Raw genomic sequence first — 23,486 nt, forward strand, 5'->3', positions numbered from 1 at the left:
GTCCTAAAAACCTTAACCCTCTCCTTTCATCATCTCATATTGATTGTTGGATAGAGAGAGAGGTCTTTTTCTTTACCTTTTTTGTTTGGTTTTTTTTTCCAAAATTCATCATATTCTGAGAGTTCACTGAAACACCTGGCATTTTTGAGTGCACTGATCTCTGTGTTGTATTCTTCCTAAGTAGAGGTAGTTGAATTTCCTTGTCTGTCAGTTTGCATAAGTCTAAAGTCTTTGTTAAACCTTTGAATTAGGCCAAAAGAGACTAGGTATTTCAAGATTTCTGAGCAGGTCTAGTCTAAGATGCCTGCTTTTATAAATAATAAAAATGTACCTTCTCTTCAGTCAAGCCTGATTCTTCAGTACTTACTACATATTGGAATATGTTCTTTTTTCTCTGCAGATTTCAGAATAATTAAAATTTTACAATTTCTGGTAACCAAAGATACTGTACCACTGTCATACAGACTGTTTCTTAAAGAGTGAGAAAGCTTGTTCCATGTTATCATAGAATACACTGACAGTAGAGTTTACACATGCAAAACTAGATAGATGTTTTAAGACTAAAGTATCATCTGCATACTCTTACGTTCCAGCTGAATACATAAGATCCCAAATCCATATCAATACTCATTGGAGTGTATATGTTTTTCAGTGTTGAAGAGGTTTTGCTTCGCCATTGATTGGCACTCAGCAAAATTTATGTATGCAGGAAGTTTCTATGATGTCATTTGAAATGCTTGATTGGAATGGAGTGTAATTTAAAGGATTTGCCAAGACAGCAAAAGCAAAACTTCAGCAATGTATTTCATGACTTTAAATAAAACTGTGACAGATTGGTATGGTACATTTCATAAGCTTTAAAAGCTTGAAATTATATGGACAGCTTCCAGGTACAGTTACATTATTTACATGAAATTGAGACAGCACTCTCAGTGATTCAAAACTTAAGCATAGTTTTGTTTTGGTTGGTGGAATAGTGAATTTACTTCAAATATAGAATTCGGAGAGCCTAGAGCTGTTAGTAGCAAAAAGTCTTCTTGTGAGCAAGCCAAAGAGGCATAAATATTCATCATCAGGGTATGATTGGTAACAGCCACATTCAGGCATTTATGTCACAGAAAGCTGGAAGACAATAATGCCATCTAGGCAGTACAACTATTATAATATATAGAGATAGCCACAGTTTTTAATTAAGAAGTAGGTGACTAAATTCTTACATGGCTATTATCCTATTTTGCTGTCTCAGTAGAAACCAGACTGGTAGAGGACTAGTTCTATAAACAGTTTTAATAGTGTGTAATAAATTAAGTTGAAATTTAATTTTGTTACTGTGTTTCACAGAATTTTTTTTCGTTTTTTTTTTTTTTTTAACAGCTCTGAGGTTGAGTTAAGGTTGAAGGGAATTAGTTTCAGTATGTGAGTAATAGGTGGTCGTCCTGAAGATAATACATACAAAAATAGGTCAATCCATTGTCTGTAATGCTTTTGTTTGTACAATAATGTTTTCTAGTCAATTATAACAATTTTCTGATTTATCTTTTCTTATTGCATTGAAGTAACATCCCATATCTGCTAAAGCAAAGCTTGAAAAAGACATCGGCATGACATGCAGTACCCAGGTGTCTTGTACTTTGAGAAACAGTGTTTAGGTTTCTTTGGGGTCATAAAAGACACACACAGTCAAGCATAGCATGACATACGCTTGGTCTTTCAAAGCGTGTTTAATGAGAGACTAGGTGAATGGCATGCATTACTGTACTTTTTTTGAGGCAATGTAGTCACTGAGGGTGAAATTAGGTTTTAAGTAAGATTTTAGTGGTATTGCGCAGGTTTTGCACTGATTCTCCTCACTTCAGTTATTTTTCACCCTCAGAGCATAGCTCGCAGAAATATCCAGAGATGTGATCCCTTCTGCAGCAGGTGACACTTTATCCTGATTTGATACAAGAAAGATGTTTTAAGTAATGCATTCTCTGCATTGTTAGGTGTTTCCCTAAAAGTCTCCTTGAACAGCAGCTACTGATGCTCCATAGCACTGATATCCTGCTGAATAAATGAGAAAACAAAAGTGTTTGTTTTCTGTATCCAATATTAAAGCTATATTCCCTTATGCCATATGAGTAAAGTTTCTGCTCCTAAAGGGAAAGGGATTTTTCCATTGCTACTTCATAGCAGAGTTGGATTAACTTCAAAAATAAAATAAATAGCTTCCACAGCTATGGAAAATGAGTTCTGCCCCTGGTGTATTAGAATTAGTGTTACACTGGGCAAGAAAAGTAGCATTTTAATGAAGTGTCCACCCTCAAGCACCTCTTCCAGAGAAGACACCTGTGAATCTTTGCCAAATACTTATGTAGTTCAGCTGGGTTTATGTTGAATTACTTGGCTGGGTGAAGAAGCTGCTATGTGCTATCTTTGGCAATTCAAACCTTTGTGGAAGCCTGATTTATAGCTGCCCAGGAGAACACTGGCTCAGTTTTCACTATGTTTTTGTTTCAGAGACAGTCTAATCTAAAATGATTTTATTCTTAAATCAGTGGGAAAAGTAATTCTGCAGACAAAGCTACAACAGCAATTTTTTTTTAACCACAAATTGCCTCAAAATGAGTCAGAGTATCTCTCATAACTGTATGTATCTTTTCAGTTAAATATATCATGAATTCAGTTTTAATTTTAATTGTCTTTCCTGGTGGCAGAATTTATTTCAGTTAATTTCATTTGATTATTGCTATTTCAGACCTTCATCAGCATCCTATTAAACCATCTCACAGATATTAATTATGCCCCAAAATAGCCCTGTGATGTACAGTCAGGGAAGAATTAATCCTTGAGGGACAGGAATTCCAGAATTTCCTTAGATGTGGAATACAAAATTTCAGTCAGTTTGGATTTAGATTTCCAGAAGTACTCAACTCTCAATTTTTATCAGCTTGTGCAAACCAAGTGCAGTAGGGTGACTGAAAGGCCGGGCACTAAAATCAGAGTCCAGCTATGAAATGTCTGTGCAAGTATTTTCCCACATTGGCACTTCTCATCTCAACATGTATTTTACAGTACATTACCACCTATATGGTATTAGAAAGAGAAGAGAATTAATTTTGACACTGGCTGGGAACCACGAGTATCAAACTGCCTTCAAAGGCAGCTAGGATCTAATTCAAATAACAAACCAGGAGAGCAGAAATTATCCCAAGAAGCCAGATATTCCTATACCCTCATATCTGTCTTCCACAGAGCCCTGATCAGATCTTGCTTTATTGTTTTCCTCTTTACTTCAAACATGTTACTTTATTTTTGAAAAGCAGTGACTGACTGTGTATGTTGTTCTGTGTTGGGATTCATTCACTTGGGGTGAAATAACAAATGATACCTGCCATAGATACTTTCAGGGTAAGGTGTGTGGGGGGATCCTTCTTGGTTGTTCATTTTTTAATAACCATGGGCAAAATTATGATAAAGGATTTGTAATTATCCATTGCATAAAATAACCTGATAACCTACACAACTCTCTCTTCCTATTTACCACCCCAGTACTGCAATGGAAGGCTTCTGTGAGTTTTAATTCTGGAATGAGAGCGATCTATGATTCCAAAAACTACAACCTTTGGGAAGCTTAGTATGTCTTCATGTGATAAATGGTATAGATGAGCCTTCTGACTATCTAATTTGATGAACTATAAAATGGTATCTTGCCTCTGGCATCCTCATCAATCTTATGTCTTTGTCACTTTTAAGGTGGAGGTATAAAGATCATGCACCTAGAGAGCAAGTGGAGCTGCTGGTAGATTTTGGCATGTTTGAGTGCCCCTTGTTTAGTCTGGCTGAATGTTCCCCCTTCCACTCTGCCTCCACTGACAAAGTAATCATTGCACAGTGTGAGTCATGCTTGCAAACAGTCACTTTTTGCATTTTGCTGTCTCTGCTTTCTGTGTGTCAGTGTTTTTGGATTGTTAACTTTGGTTGAGATGCTTTTGGAGTTCAGTGAGCGTTTATTTTCTTGCTACCTACTCTATATGTGTGTGAACCACCATTGCATTGACACTGTTGAATCTAAATGTTGTTTTGAAAATGTGGAGCTGACTTGAATATTAAGGAAAACTGCTGAGCTAAAGCTGACAGTGATTTGAAGAACAGCTTATGTGTGGTGTACAGGGCTTAGCTGGTCGTTTATGATAGCAATGGACTGGTATAGTGTTATGCTGCTACTTAGGCTGTTAATACTCTTTACAGCATTGATCAGAATATGTAATTGCTAGTTTCTGAGGAAATAACTTCAAATAAATGTTACAGCATTTTATTGTAATTTGGAAGACCCTTTCTGTCACAAACAAGATAATTTTCTAACTTTCTTTTAAGCTATCACCCAGTTCGTGTTGCAAATGAAATGAGACTGTTGCAAACATTATCATTTCTGCCATTCAACAAAATCCTTCAGCATGAAATCACTGTTGCAGAAACCCTTGCGCAGATATAGTTCTGTTCATTTGCTTGGAAAGTGCCTTGTTCCTTCCTACATTCGTAGCAAAGGTCAATGTCCTTATAAGTCAATAAAGCCACTTACACTAGGTCCAGATTTCAGACCTGAAAAAAAGGTCAGAAGAAAGCATGCTGAAAGAATTGATTTCTGATTAAATTCTGAATTGAGTAAATTCACTCAGGCAAAATATTCTGAGAATTTTACTTATTGGTCTACTTTGCATTTATATTGTATTAAACTGCTAGTAACTTATACCTGAATATGCAACGTTATGGAAAAAGGTTTTGAAAATCTGTAGTATTACAGCCAAGAATTATTCTTGGCTGAATGAAATCTGTGACTACTTTGCAATCAATGGGATTTTTCTCCTCTGGCTGTTAAACAGTCCAGGATTTTACCTTCTATGTAATCGTTGTAGCACTGTCACACTCCAGTACTTCCAGCTTAAAGATTTTTTTTTTCTCTTTATAATGGGGTTTATCCAAGAAAAAGCTGTAGTTCTTCATAGTTTGAGGGACAGTAACTCAGAATTATTTTAATATCTGACCGTAAGAAATTGTCCATCTCTTGTTCAAGGTCTCAGCAAAGACTGCTTAATAAGCAAACCCCCAAGCATGCAGACTACCTGAGATTTGGAATAAAAATGTCTGTTCCTCTTCTGAGAATGCATATGCTGGTGGAACACAGGTAGTAGAGATACCTTAATCAGGACTATGGTTATTAAAGACAGCATTACCATGACAGTTCTATTTGGTCAAACTCGGCTGATGTCAAATAATAGTTCTATGTTGCCAGTACAGTGGGAGTTAAATTGGACCCAGTGTAGAGGATAGCTCCCTGGAGTAAAAATATGGCATCAACATCAGAATAGTCAGAGAGAAATCTTTGAACTATGTATGCATGTGTGTGCATGTTTGATTATAGCTGTAATTATATATTTGACTATGCATGCACAGTGTGTCTACTAGTTTTCCATCAGGAACATGCATTTTATGGTACTTATAAAATATTTGTTTGCTATATCTAAAATGAGTGATTCTGCTACTTGTCCAAGCTTTCTCTTTGCTGCTTAAACAAAAGTTCATTGTGTTATATCACAATTTGTCCATTCCTTTAGCTATGTGTAATCTTCTGCAACATTTAATCCCTTTTCCATTGCCACACAATCATCACTTCAGCAATTGCATTTGGTCTGCCTAGATGTTTATGCATATTGCTCATCTATATTCAAGGGAATATTCAAATGGCCTCACGTATTTTCAAATCACTTGGGGATATCTGTCTGGAAGCTGTCCTCCCTGCATTTCCCAAAAGAAGAATGCAGAGAAGATGATGCTTAATTTAACATGTAATGAATTCCCATATTTCTTTCCACAAATAAAGGACTCGTCATCTTTTTATATCGGCTTTCAGCATTTTAGCTAGTATCCAGCTTGCTCTACAAATGGATTTCAGCTGGATTGCTTTTAATCTGAGCTCTTTGGAAGGAAGGGAGAGTTATATCCTCTGCTATTTTGTGCATACTCTCTACATGCTATCTAAGGTTTACTTTTACTGATTTTCCCTGCTTTCTGTATCAAAATACAACTATACAATAAAATGGTCAGGAAAGTGAGAGTTTAAAAATCTTACCAGTTTTGTGGCGAATATTGGTTGCATAGCAATTCCTGATGGCCTGATTTTTTTTGCTGTCTTTCCTGACGGCAATCATTCTCAGGAAGCTATTTCACAGCTATAGGTTTTTTCTTGTTCAATGTAAAGGCTTCAAATTATATGCGTTAAAACATCCATTAACATTTTTAAAAACCATTTCAGTCTGCCAAATCTGAATATTACTATTATCATAAATGTACTGGTTTAGTAAATAAAATCCAGTTTCATCAGACAGACTAACTCAGAACATTAGCCAATATCAAATGTTTAGAAGTTCATATGCCTTCTTCCACAATCAATATTATCCCACAATTTTAACAGGAATAAAAGGTTCAGCCAAATAGAAAGAAGCCTGAAATATCTATGCCAAATCTGTTTCTGTTCTCCATTATTTGTCCTAACTTCATTATGTTATATTTTGTGGCAGTCAAATGAGTGTATGATTTGAAGATTTATTATGTAATTAATTGTATGCAATTAATTTGCTTCATTCCAAGAACCCCACATAAATTTATGCTTCTTTATTATTTAATATAGCTGATCAGATGTTGGAAATAAGCACGTTAGTTGTTAGTCTTCCAGGTTCTTAAATACATATGCTTGGCTTCATGCAAGTGATTAATGCCGCCAATGTGTGTGGCAGTGTTCTCATGTGTGGAGTTCAGTATGCGTGTGCAAACACTGAAGGATTTAGTACACATGCAGCCTCATTCAACACTTAGAATGCTATCATTATGCCAACAAGAATTTTGTCTGAATAAGGAATAGATAGGATTTGCTTAATAAATGGAGACTTGACTATGCTGTGACTGTTACAAAATGAAAAAAACCAAAGTATTTGGAAATTTTCCATCTGTTTTTTGAGAAACAGAAATACAAGTTGGCCAGCTTGTCTCCAGAGCCAGTGGACCAGTCATCTCTGATGATCTTTCTGAGCAGCTATTGAAAAACTTTTTCTTCTGCATATTAAGTGCCTTCTTCCCCCAAAAGAGTGCTCAAGTGCCCTTCCTGAGATGATGTTGAGAATCAATTGAATTACAGGATGTGGCAGCTGGGAAGAAAGAGTATTTTAGACTGCCCTGGAAAGTCTGATACTAAAATGGATTCCTGGTTCAAAATTTCTAACCAACAAAACAAAGTTCACTTTGCATTTCTAATCAGAAGTCAGGCAAATAATTTGTTATTTAGCCGACAAGGACAGATCCGAGGGAAATCATTCAACTGGAGAACTGTTTTCACACAGAAGTGAAGTCAGAGTTTTGCTTGAGAAGGATTTGTAAAAACTATTATAATCCCACTTTGAATGAAGTGTGAACCTCTGAAAACAAGAAAATGCAGTCTCTAAAGCAAAACATCACAGTGACCCATTACTAAACAACCTAAATAAACCAAAGACTAATCTAGTACAGTGTGCGGGGTTTTAAAGTCAGAAGTAATTTTTATGATCATCTAGTGCTGCAGGTAGGCCATTCAGTTAATCACTTTAATGGTTTGAAGGACTTCACAGAAGACTTTTATCCAAGGATTTATCCTATTTGTTCTGGTGTATTCAACAGCAGGGTAACAGTTGGATTGTCAAATGAGAGAAAACTTAACATCTTTCAGAATATGACTCTAGGAACTTGAAAACTAATGGGTACATTTTAAAAAGTTGTTGGTGAAAAAGAATGAGTGAGGTACACCCAATAAGAAAAAAAAATCTAATACAGAGCCTGTAAAATCAAACCAGGAAAGAATTCCAGGGAAACAAAAAAATACCTAGATCTGTGTATTCCTCTTTATCATTCCCATGGTCTCTGAATGCTAAGCAGACAAGAGTAAGAATGTCACTGCAGTAGAGCATAAAATATTTTTAAAAATAAATTATCCATATTGTGAAAAAAAGGGAGGAATCATGTAGGGCAAAATTAGAGAGACCTGAAAGAAAACTGGAGATAGAGGAAGCCAGTGAAGAAAAACTACAGTATAGCAAGGTTAGCTGGAAAATACAGGTCTGTGTGTATGTACTGTGAATAATGCCAGACTTGGATACATCTGACCATAGCTGAAGAAGGGGTCTGCTCTTGGAGAAGAGCCTTCACAATTGAAGGGACCTGATAGAGAATATGGTGGTGAACAACTCTAGGACTTAGACTGCAACATTTCAAAGGAGAAATGCCTTTCCTTGGTTAGCACGTAAAGCCAAGCATATTTTGGCAACACTGAAAAGTGAGTAATATTTCTATGCATAATACAATGTCAATAGTAAAGGTAATAATAAATCATTTTTATGACAGATCCATCCGAAGGTGTTGTGCTGTCTGTGATTTTACTTTGATGCTTATATTTCCTAGAAATATGCCTGAGCAGGAGATGCAGTTACTCTTATAAACACAGGCTGTTAATGTTCACTTTGTATTTCATGCACTTTGGGGGCTTGCAAGGTTAAGAAAAGCTTACAGTTTTACCTAATGCAAGCACACATGTGGAAATACAGTATCATCTTCTGTATCCACTTGAATTCTGTATAAGCACAAAGATTGCTAAATGGTTTTCAGGGTTTTGACACATAACTCATCACTGCAAAAAAGTGATTTAAGCTCCTCCATTAGTGAAGTTTTGTGAGTGGTAGAGGAATGTCAGTCCATCTTTCCTCAACTAAAGTCACTTTATCAGAATTGTCATTGATATGACTTAGCTGTTATGTAATATCCTGGGATTTCAAAATACTTTGCACATATACTGCTCTAAAATGTCTAATCATGCAGATGTTGTCCTTGTAGATTAAGACAATATGATTATCTTTTGCCATACGTTTGTATGTTTAAGTTTTAGTCATAATGACAGTTATGTTTGATGACTTGGAATCTAGATTTTGTATTAAAACAATAACAGCAAAAAAGAAAACTCCAACAACCTTAAAGGTAATAAATTGACTACTAAGAAATGCTTACCATCTTTATACAAGTTTAGTCAGCCAAGAACTGAACACAGTTAATTAACGGTGCTCTGTCTTTTATAGTCTTCAGGCTTGAATAAATTATTAGGACAAAACTTCAGTTTCAGTTCTGCAAGGTGCTGGGTTTCTTATAGCTCCAGCCCAACAAGGATTCAGGTTTAGATTTAAAGAAAAGAAGGTGTAAGCAGATCTGAATAGCAAATCCAAAACTTGAATCCATGTCCTTTCCTGTTCAAAGCCTCAGAAACCTAAACTCCCCAGTCATGACCCTGATTGCTCTGCTCCTAGGGACACCTACGCTTTTGCTTCATAACAGCCCCAGCATTTCCAGGTATAAGCAAATAATTTCCCAAATCCTGCTTATGCCCAGAGGGGATCAAAAAACTAGATAGATTATCACTCTCATTTCACAGGAGGCTGTCGTGGTTTCAGCCCAGACGGTAACAAAGGACCACGCCAGACGCTCACTCACTCCTCCCGCCCCCTCTGGTGGGGTAGGGAGGAGAATCGGAGGAGAGAAAAAGAAAAAAATCCAGAACCTCGAGGGCTGAGATAAGGGCAGTTTACTGGGACAACACAAAAAAAGAGAAGTTACAACAGCAACGGTACCAATGAAAGAGTATACAAAAAGAGTGATGCACAGTGCAACTGCTCACCACCCGGGACCCGACGCTCTGCCACTTCCCCCACCAAAAGTCGAGAGAGCTCCCCCGCGCTCCCCATTTATATACTGAGCATGATGGCACATGGTATGGAATAGCTCCTTGGCTAGTTCAGGTCAGCTGCCCCAGCTATGCCCCCCACCTCCCAGGTTCCTGTAAAAATTAACTCTATCCCAGCTGAACCCAGGACAGAGGCCTAGAAAACAGACAAGCTCTGAGCAACTCTCATGCACATTAAGAGGGTGTATATTATTTTTTCTAAAATGTCACTGCAACTGTTTTTATTTTAAAATAGTACTCAAATTTTATATCAAAGCCTTGTGATTAGAGTACATAGACAGTGGCCTGCCAGAATCAAATCCCTACATCTCCCACTATCCATTAGTGTGCTAAAATCACTAGCCTGGGTGGATTTATGCCACCCTGCAGTATAAAATGGGAGATTTGTAGACCCAGGGAGAGTGTGATATAGCGTACTGACTAGGATGCCCATTTAGAGAGGAGAATTCTCAAGACTGCTCCCTGCACCGAGCACTGGCTCTGTATTTTGTATTTCACAGTCAGTGGATGACAAATAACTTGGCTATGAAAACATTAAACAGTGTTATCCTTCCTGGCTGAGTGGTTTTAATCCAATAGCTAATAACAAGTAAGTAAATAACCTGTGGACACTGGCGTGGACCCAAAGGCTATCTCTGAACTCTGGTCCTGGAACCGTACCCCAGTGGAAGGCAGGAGAGGAGACTGAAGAGATGCCTCCTGTGAAGCGGGAATGTTGCCAATATTCCTAACTTAGAAAAATAAGGCAATAAAAAGACAAGGAATCACTGCACCAATCACTGGGCTGCCAAATGCAATACAAATCCAGGCACCGATAGCATCAATTTGGTGTTTGTTTTTCAAACAAAGTGTTTGTTTTCATTTTAAGTGAATGATGCTTAGTCAATCTGTGTAAGGAACCTGCTCTCCTGAATGTGAAGGGGTTTGAAAAAGACTGCAGCCTGCAGCGTTCCTCTTGGAAAACTGCAGGAACGAACAAGAGATTGAGGTTTGATCTCTGAGGCACTTAATCAGGTGATGAATTCTGGGTTTTCATATCCAGTTTGAAGACCACGTGTCTTGTACCGTGGTGTTTAACTTGTATATAATCAAGTCCTGTATCATATCTAGTCTTTAGGTATACAGTTGGCTTTAGCTTCAGTGAACTGTTGATGTGCAGATAGAGTTAATTGTTGATACAATTGTTGATACAAATACAGGTATTTACATACTTCCTGAGCTGGGGACAGAGCACCTATCCCATCCTATGTGCCTTTTATGTAATTTTATGAATAGCCATGGTTGTACATTTGTATGTATACAGACATAAATACGTAAACATATAGATGAAAAGCCCTACTCTGCTGAAATCAATGGCCACATTCCCTTCAGCTTCAGTAGAATGATGGTCTGAATCTATGTGCACTTTACTGCATCTTTTTGCATGCTTTACAAGCCATGAGTAGTATATATTATACAGTTTTTTAATTTACTAGATTGTTTTTCTATTTTAAGGAAGAGAATAAATTTTTCAAGAGTGAAATACGTTATTTGGTAAAGAGTACTAGTGGAAATTAGACTAAGTGTTCCAGTAACAGCCTCACAAATTCAGTCAGAAATTAATCCAATGTGAAGTAGTTCAAAGAGAAGCTGAAATAACTCTGACAATAACAATGATTTTATATTGTGTGCTTTTATATGATATTTAAACGCTAACTTCATGAATAAAAAGCGTTTCAATAAATGCTCTCTGTCTTGGGAAATAGATAGCCAGTGAAACACCTTGGATTTCTTGGGATTTAATGGCTGGATTGATGCAGGATTTTGTAGATGTGTCAAGTACCAGAGGAAGAATCGGGAATCAGATCCCAATTCCACCAGCTTCTAATTTCTTCCTTTGATTTTTTTTTTTTTTTAAATATAATTTTAGGCAAGTTTTCTTATGCCACTTTCTGGATCTCTAAGATAGGAATAGTAAATTCCTTTCCTTTCAAAAAACATTTTGAGACATGTAAGTAAAAAGTGCTATGTAAGAGCTTTGGATTATTATGGTAATTTAAGAGATAATGAATGTCATCCTACAAAATAACTCAGAGAGTGTTACATGGAATACTAAATGTTTTTAACTTCTTGAGTTTGAATTGCTGTTCGGTTTCTAAGCCTAGACTGATGCTTTGTTTGAAACTTCTTTTGAAATCATTTCCACCTGTTTAAGCAGTTTTGACTTTGCTGCAGACACGGCACAATAGTTGCATTATAGTGGGTTAGACTGCTTGTCAAATGTAAAACCTAGATTTTCATTTCCTTACATCTTGCTGCTAGCGCTGTTCAACTATCCATCAGTCAGATGATTTCCTGTCATGCAAATGGGAGTTGACGTGTCTGCCAATCAATTCTATTCCTACAAATTTTCAAGTTTAAGAAATAAAATTTGGTTTTATGCACTATTTTAAAAGAACAAACTATTTCATGAAATACAAAAAAGCAAATCTTTTGTTTTGTACAGTTCCCATTTTCACTGCTTGTATAACAATTCACAAGTTCTCTGAATACTGTACACAATGTTGAACTGAAACACACCTCAGCTATAATATTGTGTACCCTTGTGAACATCAGCAAGAAGAGACTCTTCCCTTGAACACAAGAAAAAGATTTGGAGTTTTACACTTAGGTGCCACTACTCCACATTTTGGGTGCTTACTCTGCCTCTTGCATACTGCGCCTAGTTGCAGAAATATCCCCTCTGCTCCTTTCTCCTTAGGCTGGCCTGGTTACAGCCAATAAATAGATATGTATGCAGTCCCTGTTGCAGTATTTAGACCAAAATGAAAACCTCGTATTGGTTCTGCAATCCTCATGAACTGCACTCTAAGATAAATTTTCAGATGTTCTCAAACATTTTATAATTCTGAAGGGAAGCATTCCGACAGCACACTTTTGCCTGTTTTCCAATGATAGCTACATCTTAATCTGACTTAGGTTTAACGCATTTGGTAAGTGGATGAAAGGCAAGCCGAATGCTTAGACTTAAATGAAGAGCAACAAGAGGTTATGACACCATTTTTCATTAAGAAGATTTACAATTAAACTTTGTGCATATTGATTTAGTTGTGAAATCCTTAGTGGATATAATAAATAAGCTTTAGTCACATTAAGGCTGAACTGTTCTTGAAAAAAAAATCAAGCTCAATCTCTGCAAAAAAGCATTGTTATATTTTAAAAGAGAAGAAATGTAAAATACTCAGGGATTTTATGTCTGCCATTAAAAGAAACAATAAAATTATTCTTAATCACAGTTTTGTTCATTAAAGTGTCCATCAAAAGCTAAAGAAGAATATTTAAGCCTGCATTAGTCAGACTGGCAAGTTTATCTGCTGTTACTGCACTGGATTCATAATATGTACTATTGTATTTTGATTATGTTTTTTTATCCAAAGATGACTGAAACCTTTTCTGGGACTTAAGGGGAAGACAGAGAGAGATTTAACATCAGCAAATGGATCTGCAGTATCTAGTTGGACAACAGAGAAAATACATCAAAAAGCTTAAATTATTGCTTAACAAAGAACACTGACAGACCCGATAAAAGAAACAGAAGTTTCCATTTTGATTATGTTTCAAGAAACATTGCTATCACTTTATGCTGCAAACTTTTTTTATAATGCAGCAAAAATATTCTCTTCAAAAGTAGTGTGAAATTCAACAGGAACTTAACTCTTTTAGCCTTCTTGTTATTTATTGCTTCCAGGGGTAAGAAGATTGGACATGATATAGATTTTTTGATCACCAATCCAGGACCAAAAGAAGATGATGAACTTCTGCATAAAGTTGTTGACTTATGGAAAAAGCAGGTATGAACTCAATAACATTTGGCCAGAAAAGACATATTCTAACAGTACTGAATTAAGCCTATGTAGTGCTTAAAGAACGTTGACTCCTTTTACATGACTCCTTTTACATGACTGCAATATTTTAAAATTGAATATTGGTCTATTTGGTTATTAATAATGATGATGTAGGTGCATCCTCCAGTCTGAATGCTAAAGTTGAAGGTTATATCAGAAGTACTCTATACACATTCTGTTATATCTTACCCTAAGAATATGCAGCTAGTCAGAGGTAAGACATTGAGCTAGGTGGAGTTTTGATTGACACAGCAAAAGTGTTCTTATACATTGAAACAAAACTGTAGTTGCTTGATTTCTCCTTGAGATGGGAGTAGGTTCTTCCAAGGGAAACTACTTCAGGGAGCTCCAGCTTTAAGTGTAGTGGATTTGGGTGACCTCATGGTGTCAGGTGAGCAAGTCTGAAAGCTTAGGTACCAAAGACCTGGAATTCTGGCTTCCTTTCAGCCCATAGATTAGCATTTTTCCTGGCTTCCATTGGAATATTGTTAAAATTGACATAATCTTCCATGATGTCTGGGTTTGGAAGAATGCACACATTTCAGAGATGGAATTTTCCATCTAAGGGTTTTGGGTTTTCTTCTATTCAGCTTTCTTCAGTTTCAAGCAGCTTTACAGTTGGAAGCGTCTGAATTATAACAGATGCAGGTACCTCAAAATATTCCTAGGTCAGAAATATAGTATGTTGGGAGTAGTAAGCTTTTGTTTCTTCTTCTACCATTCTAGCCAGCTAAGATATTTTTCAACGTTTACAACCTGTACTGTTCAAAGGAATTGAGGACATTTCAACAAGTAAAAGGCCAATTCTCTGTCTGAGGTGAATCACCAAATGCCCCACTGCTAAGTCAAGTCAGCTTTCAGTGCAGATAACCTGGAGACGATACTTTTGAACTGATTCTTGAACTATATACTTTAATTAATGTATAATGGGTTAACAGGTGAAAGATTAAAAACATCCAACCAGACAAAGCTTATCTGATTGTATAAAGTTAACTGTCTCGAGGTGGTCAAAACTTTTCAGTTGGCTTTAATGGAAGGGCTTCAGAATTTTTTTCCTGGTAAAATACAACCTTAGCTGAATTCCTTTTCCTTCAGTTTTCTTTTGGTCTTTGAAAAGTTAACAGATTATTATTAATATTTAGATTTCTGTGATTTCCATCCTAATTCTGTATGGAAAGTGTATGTATTGAAGTAGATTGCTAGCAGGTATAATTTATCATACTCCAATGAAAAGCAATGAAGCTGTGGCAATTAATGAGTGCTGAGGAGCTAATCTATTTTTATCTTTTTATTATTTATGTCAAGTTTCTTTCTCAATCATTCTACTCCCTTTTTTCTGGAAAAGTTGCATTTCTTCTTGGAAGCTGTCCTGTTACCTTCTTAAGCAGACTGGAACCGCTAGGAAGCCATGTGTGCGTCCTCCAAAAATCATGTTTATTATCACACAACAGAAAGGAAAAGCGATGACAGGCTGAGGCTAGAGCCTGCCCCAAGTGCAGCCTTTCATTCCTTCTCCCATTCTATCACACTCCACTTACATTAATGAGAACAATGGCTGTGATCTGAGAAGTTTGGCAACTGCTGAAGCTTTTCAGGTCATTCTGAGCTGCTTTCATTAAATGGAATTGAAAGGAAAGAAATAGAAAATAAATTGTTCTTGCTGATTTTTTTCTTTTTTTAAGCATAAAATTTCACAGAAGTGAGTACAGGGAGAGTATGGGAGGTCAAGGGTTGCCAAGGGTTTGATGAAAAGATTAGGATTCCTCTAGGAATCCCAGCATGGAGAAAATGTCAGAAGGGGAGATGCACAATGGCTGTAGAAACCAAACCCAAAGAAGCTGGGGTTTGTTTAAAGCTATGGACAAATATTTTCTGTGTTCTATTTGTCCTCCAGAATTTTTATGGCTTGTTCTACTAGCTATACTGCCTCTCTACTGTGGCAGTTGTAATAGACAGGCTTTTACTGGTACTACTAAAAAATAAGCTGCCAGCAAAATCAAAATGCAAAAAAAAGAGAGGAATTACACTCCTCTTGCCTTTTTATTACCTTTGCTTTCTAAGAGGGAGGAGAGGACACAAAAAAACCCCAAACCTAAAGCACTTTTATACTTTTTGACAGTCCATCTGTCGTCTGCTTCACAGCTTTCCGCTTTTGTGCTATTGCTTCAAAGCTTAAATTCATCAAAGAACATCACTGAGGTCACGATGTTGACGTCCTTTCAGCAGCTCTTGGTGAAGGATTCTACAATGTTTAACTTCTAAACTATGGACCTCAGCCTTATTGAAATAGTTTAAAGGGGCCTTTTTCTTAGCTGAAAAGTTTATCGTAACAAGATCCTTCCATTGAAAGATGTTGAAAACTTAAGTGGTTAAATCAACACTATTATGCTCTTCGATGCAGCTGCAATGCAGGTTATGGTTTTAATGGTTCCAAAAAGCTTCATAAAGAAAGTAAGAAATTACTTCTGTGCGTTAGAGTTTGGTAGTCCATGGCCAAACAGGCTGAGCCATCTGTGTCGATGCAGCGTCATTCACATACTGTGTAAAGACATTTTCATTTTTTGCTTAAAACCTATATAGCTATATTTAGCACAGTTACATATTTCAACAAAGGAAGAAATACCGTTACTACAGACATTCCTGCACTCGTCATTTTTTTCCCTTTGTATTCATGTAAGTATAATGTTGCATTTTTCTTTTGACTTTTAGGAAAATGAGGAATGTAGATGCCTGCCTATGCTTACTTATTTTAGTATATTAGTGGTCTGGTTTACAATCTATTATTCACCCTTGCTGAAGTGAACAGGTCAGGAAGGGAAAGCCTTGATGTCCCATTAAGGTGGATTGTAAGGAGCAAGTAACCAGTCTCACTTTTTCATTGCTGGAAATATTTTTTGTAAACAGGGTTCACAGAACAGTGGCACATTCATTATTGAGTGACAGCTGGATTTTAGCAGCAACAAACCTGTTCCTAAGATACAGAAACAGTTAAAAGGCCAGAACAAAGAGCTTATTTTTTTCAGATGAACGCTCTGCCTGTAAGGATGCAGACCTCCTTTGTGAACAGATATTGTCTCACCTTTTGACTCAATGCATTATGAATTTTTGTTGCATTCTGGCTCTGCTTCAGCAGGAGCTGAGGACGTTCTTACCTAAAATAGACTATTGCATGGTGGTTAGAGCACTGGACATGAGACAACTTGGCTTAAATCGCTTTAGGCAGAGGATGGGGCTGAATCTGATTGTCCTGCTTATGAGGTTATTGCATAAAATGGGCAGAAGCGTTCCATTTCCTGCTATGTTTCATGTGAAGATCCAGGCAGCAGTGGCATTTCTTATGACATCTGATCCTTCTGGTGTGTGTTGTATATCTGTATGTGGGTAAGTATGTATGTATATGTCCCTATCTATCTCTCAGTTTATCTTGCTCACCACTGCAAGTGCTCATGGCATAGAGAAACATCTCCATTCCTGGACTCCGGTGCTGGTCTGTCCATTACTGTTAAAACCAGGCTGTTCAGGACATGCCCAGAATTAGACCATTCTGATGTACAGGGAACTTCAAGATGAAAAAGGGGCCAAGGCAGTTGCATGATTCTGCAGCAGCTGCAAAGCTTTGTATTGCTGATCAAACCTTTGATGCCATTTGCTAATGATTTCTCACCCTAACAGGTCTGACTGCTCCCAGGCATAAGTTCCTTGAGCTGTTCCACTTTATAGAATTCCATGTGCCTCACCTAGGTATTGATTTTTCTCAACTAACATACCTAGATCCTATTTTGGATTAGCTATTGGTATTTCACTGAAAAAAATCCAGTTTCACTTTATTAAACCATCTCAGAAGGAAATTAAGAGCAACAACATATATACATTTCAGAAAAACATACTGGTTTACATCTTCAGGTGGTATAAAATGGTCCTACTTAGCTTTAACAGAATTAATCCAGCTACCAACAATTGAATAATGACAGCTTGTAGCATTAAAAATAGGATAGGATTTCATTTAATTAAAAATGACAAAGAATGCCAATGACCATATTTGGATTGATTTTTCAGCTGTTGATTTCATATTTTTCTAGAAATTCACACTTTTCCTCAGTTTGATCATGGATTTACTCCAATATCAATGCTATTGATGTGCCAGAACTCAGTCTATTTAAGTAAAAGTGTATAATCATTCTTAAAAGGGAAAATTGTTGCGGGTATTAACATAACTGCCCTAAAAACATACATTTGGTTTTGATGATGTTGTAAATTTGAGAAATGAAAATGCCCACATTTTAAAACGATTGTGTAAACAAAGTCTACAGCACTTTATAGTATATTGATCAAGCTGAAATTTGCAAAGAACTGCAGATTCCCTGGCACAGAGTAATGAGAAGGCTGCTGTTTTGCACCTAGCAGTTGCCAGAGCTTCACACAATCTTCATAGCTGACTGCCTTTTCAGGCAATACTTTTCCAAAATGTACAGAAGTGCCATTTCAGCTTTACTTTATGGGGTCATGGTGATGTCCAGTGCCTAATCAAATTAGGTTAATTGGAAACATTATCCCAATGGATATGACCTAAGCTTTGGCTCCTATTTAAAGGCAATATCCTGACTTTGAATCAGGTTTCGATTGCTTGTTGAACTCGGCATTTGTGTAATTGTTGCCTAATTGCATTTTTTTAAAGTTGAAGCAGATATTTACAGTTGTCTACATACTCTCATGCTCTTCCTATTAGCTTTAGAAATTGCCCAGCCAACAAACTATGAAAAAACACTACGGAGTAACCCAGAGAGAGGTAGTCCTAAAACATCTTCCTAGTCACACTTGCTAACCATGGCCATCTGCAAATACTTAAAATGTATTCAGGTAGAAGACATGGCCTAGTCAGCAAGGGAAAACAGCAGTAGGAAGGCTCCAATACTGATTTGGTGTAACTTCTTCATGATTGCTTGATGTTAAATCTCAGGGACCCCAAGGAGTGTTCATTTGAAGTTCTTAAGTATGAAAATAGGATGAGGGAAACAAAAGAGAGAAGAGATCCATCTTTAAATGCTGTGGTTTAACAGGAAGAATTTGTACTCTTCAAGCAGCTGAGAGATCTCAAAGGGAGGACCTTTAGTAAGTGTGGTATCCAGGATGACTTCAGGTAAAGAGAATTTCTTCATCTTTAATACGGGCAATGCAGCAAAAACTGACACGTCAAATTTACCTTGTATCATTTACTACTATATATTCCTGTAATGAGTAGCAAGCTGGAAAAAATGACTGAAAACTAAGTAAAGCTGATGCAAAAGAGGTCATCTGTAAAGTGATAACACAGCTAAGCATTAGAATGAAAATATTGATGAAGCAGCGATTACAATGTATGACTAAAAGTTAAAAATGAACGTCTTAAAAAGCCTGAGCATTTTATGTCAAGGCCATTTTATCTATTACAGACACACAGGTAATACATAATCATATCTCCTCGAGAGCTTACAGGCTAAAAATCCAAGTATGGGGTACTGGTGGCCATGTGTGACTGTCCCCAGATCTCACTGAGACAAAACAGTCTCTAGGTGCTTGTCTGCTTGCCCCTAGAGAGAGAAACCACTGGAGGCTGTGATATCTTGCTGGATTTCTCAAGTGATCAGAAACAAAACTCCTTCTAAGACTTCCTATCTACAGTAGGAATTCCATTCCTTTTGTAGTCCACCTAAAGATGGGATTTAATTCCTGATTTCTTGCACCAAAACTGAGGAGATTTCAACTTCACTTGAACAAAGAGGACACAAACACTTATATAGACTGTGGCAAATGTGCAAAATTGGTGATCTGAGCACACCCTCTACAAACACCATACAGGTACTGGAAATGTAGTTACTTGGAACTGTAAAATAAGACTTTACCAAAACTTAATCTAGTTAGGATTCTGTCTCGGGACATAAATTATTTAGATTCATTCCGGGATATGCTCTGTAATGCCTCAAATCTCAAAGAGCAAAAAGGAAAATGAAGCAAAAGATGAGGAAGTGCTGATGAAGTAGCTAGAAGATTTTTATAGAAAATGGGAAGAATGTCAGTGCTTAATCAAAGCTTGTAGTCATCAATTAATGGTCAATGATCAATGAGATTAAAAGCTTTTTTTAGCATTAAAAGCAACAAAATTAACCTGAAGGCAAGCACAGTTTCATCAAAAAGAGAGAGATAATAAGCAGTTATGCGTTAACATTCAACAGCTGTTTTGAGTCTATGTTTGGAAATAGCAGGCATCAGTGCCTTGTGATGTTGGGGTAAAATTAAGAAAAAATTACGATCTGTTTTAGAGATGGATGTGAGAGAATACCTGCTAAAATTAAGCATTTTCAAATCAGCAGACTTGGAAACTAGTAATCCAAGAGAAAGAGCTACGTAAGGAGTTTTCTCACATTAGTTTATAATAAATCTTCAAAATCAGGAAAAAATCCAAAGAAGTGAAAGAACGTCAATGCAAGTCAAAGAGTTATCATTAAAAAGATTGGCCCAGTGATCCATAAACAACCTGTGACTGATTCCCAGTAAAATAATGGGATTGTTAATTTGGAACTGTCATCAACAAAAACCTGGAGGCTGAAAATATAATAATATCTATCAGTGTCTCTTCATGGAAATCATAACTTGTTAAGTGTTTTTGTTATGCTTTTTTTTGGCCAGAATTATACCTCTGAGCAATAGAAGTAATTTATTGTTGTAAAGTATTCTCTAAGGTATTCAACATATTATCATGTAAAGTTACCACACTTGCACTATATAAAAGAAATAATCAAAACCTGGTGTTTAATATGGAGATATTCTTCCAAAAATCAGTTCATTGTTCCCCTGTGTTCGTAAGAGATCTGACCTGGAGACCATTGTAGTTAACCATCAACAGCCATCAAACAAAACCACTTCTATACATGCTTAGCTCAGTATTGCAATTAAAAAAAAAAAAAAAACAAACAAAAACCGCAAAACTAATATGATTCTTTACCATGTATTAAGGGATGTGTTAACTAAAAGTCAGGAGGCATTCTTGATCATGCTTTTTTTATGGTGAGACTAGTGTAAGAATTCCTAGTCCAGAAGAAGGAGAATGTGTAAACATTCGAGGCACTTGAAAAGGAGAGACAAAAAATTGATTCAAGGACCTAAAGAAATCCTGATGATGGAAATTTTAAGAAACTGAGTCTATTAATCTCATCAGTGAGAAATCTGAGAAGTGGGTTTGATCGATGTGTAGGTTTAAAGAAATGTAAAAGGAGATATGAAAAGACATGTGACAGTTGTAGGCTTGTTGATCTTGAAGATGAAAACTAATGAGCTTATTTAGTCAGAACATGAAGTTAGTAAGTTCAGCTTAGTAGTTTTCCTTCCAGTAATAACAATTAAACACCTGATAGACTATGAAGAAAGTGGTTTATGCACTATTGTTGCTAACCTTTGAAACAAAGTTACATTTCTTTTGCAAAGGCAATTCTCAGAAGTCTCTACTTTCTGTGAAATCAGGAGCTCAGATGAGGCAGTCACAGTGGTCTTCTATATTTTATGACTCTATAAAAGCTAAATTAAGGGTGAGTGTACCAGGACTTAGGCACACATCTAAGTGTTTTTGGCATGTGGAACCAATCTCAGAAAGCGGAATCTTTTTGCCAGCTGAGCCCTTCTGCTAGAGATGGCTTCAGTGACACTGAGCATTGTCGTGTTATTATGTATCAAGCTCCATTTCTATTCTGAAGACTCAAGGATGAGGAAGGAAGCAGTGTGATGGAAAGTATCTGCTTTATTTCTTTGCTATTGTGTATTTGATTGTGTATTCTTTAAAAAGGATGTGCTGGGCAGCAGAGAGAGGGAGGCTGCTCCTTGTCTTGTCCCAGGTGCTGTGCTTCGGGTGATGAGAGGTTTTCTGGCTGGTGAGGTGAGATTGTGCTTTACCTGAGGGCAGCTGAACATGCAGAGCTGTAAGAAGCTTTGGGAGTGCAGGGTAAATCTGAGATGTCCAGGAAATCAGTAGCCTTGGAAGCTGCCTAGAAATGCAAAGAACAGGCACAGAGACAGGCCAGAGGAATGACAGAAAGATGCTTTTCCTAAGGGCCTAGAAGGGATAGTGCAGAGTTTGCTGCAACCCCAGGAGCCTTTGAAAGGTTGCTGGCTACAGAGCAAGGCTGGAAGAAAGCATGACCTCTTTCCACCCAACCCTTCCTACTGTGCTGGATTAGAAGGAATTAATTTACAATGCTCCATTACTTCAATTTTTCTTACTCTGAATGTTCTTTATTATAAAAAGAAAATCTTGTTTTTGTCTTAATAAAACCTGGTTCTTGAGGATCTACCTTTTTTTGGTGCACTCCCTTCAAACAGAAGGCATGGGCAGGGCCCTTTCATCTCTCTGGAGACTCCAGATCTTGTCAGAAGGAAATCTCACACAACAGACACAGTCCAAATGCTCTGTTTGGCATCTGTCAGCAAGACTCTGCTTCAGACTAATCTGTTTTTCTAGATGTCTGCCATGTGGGAAAGCATCAATCCCTATACAGAAGTTTCTGTTGACATAACTAGAAAAGGCTTAGGAGGAAAGGATGGAGGGGAAGAATTGCAAATATTGTCTCCTTAGTACAGGGCAGGACATAGCCACTATCAGATGACTACCACTGCACGTTTCCCTCAAAGGATCTGCTAATATTTTTCAAAAAGCCACAGCTGTTTCATGTCTCTGCTTAGCCCAGATTTGGCCGGGCACAGTTCTGTGTTTACTGAAACTGCATTTTCCATGAATTTTTAAGACAACTGCCTAGAAACTCTGAAATTACAGTAAAACCAGTCCAGCAATTCAATGTGAGCAATGTCTTCTCTTTAGGGCTTACTTCTATATTGTGATATCATTGAATCAACATTTGTAAAGGAACAGCTACCAAGCAGAAAAGTTGATGCCATGGATCATTTTCAGAAGTGTTTTGCAATTTTAAAATTGTATCAGCCAAGTGTAGACAACAGCAGTTACAACATGTCAAAAAAATTTGATATGGCGGAAGTCAAAGACTGGAAGGCAATCCGTGTGGACCTGGTCATAACCCCCTTTGAGCAATATGCGTATGCTCTTTTAGGCTGGACAGGCTCCAGGGTAAGTAACCACAACAGTCTGTGTTTTCTCAGCATTTCTAACCTATTTTTGCTGTTGCAGGACCATTCAGGGTTCATGGATATTTAAAAAATGTTCCTTCTCTCCACATGTCACATTTCATGCTGTCATCAACCTGTGATCATAGGTTGGAGCTGATGAACTCATCACTGACATTTATGGATATCTCTCTAGAGGAGTTAACATCTATTTTCCTTGAAGCTTAGTATTTAGATTCATGGACTGAAGAGCTAGATTTTCAGCCAGTTGTGTTGTCTTTTTACATCATTCTAGTGTTAACAAGCAATTTAAATGGTTACTGAGTAGAGAGATGATTTGGAAAGTGTCACAGAATTTTACAGGAAATTAAACATTTGAGGAAGAGATGTTCTGAATTGGAACTTAATTTGTTTTGTAGGAAATTGAAAACAATTTTACATGTTTCTTTTTGGATTAGATAAAATGTTTTGTTTCAGTTGTATTTTGAGTGTTTTAAATTGTAAAATATTGGAAAATTTTAGAATTTACACATTAGTTTTGAACTAGAATAAAATATGTTTTGTTTGATATTTTACTAATTGAAGAAAACTTGAAATGATAGCTACTTTCACAATAGACACTGTAGTCAGTGGGTATAATATAAAATAGTACAGTATTTTCAAAATAAAAAATTCTATGTAAATGCAAACTCAAAACTCAAATGATTAGT

At 36.8% G+C, this 23,486-nt stretch overlaps 1 protein-coding gene across 2 annotated transcripts in view; it reads left to right on the forward strand.

Moving 5' to 3' along the window:
* Positions 1-23,486, forward strand: part of DNTT (DNA nucleotidylexotransferase) — a 98,145-nt gene that overhangs the window by 47,704 nt on the left and 26,955 nt on the right. The window contains exons 8-9 of one of the 2 annotated variants that reach the window (XM_075026133.1): positions 13,518-13,620; positions 22,517-22,780. In XM_075026133.1, coding sequence (XP_074882234.1) covers positions 13,518-13,620; positions 22,517-22,780 — 367 coding nt within the window. The remainder of the gene's footprint in view (positions 1-13,517; positions 13,621-22,516; positions 22,781-23,486) is intronic. The other variant, XM_075026132.1, reaches the window with a different exon arrangement.

Source organism: Buteo buteo, chromosome 4 (assembly GCF_964188355.1).
Source record: "Buteo buteo chromosome 4, bButBut1.hap1.1, whole genome shotgun sequence".
Classification (NCBI taxonomy): Eukaryota; Metazoa; Chordata; class Aves; order Accipitriformes; family Accipitridae; genus Buteo; species Buteo buteo.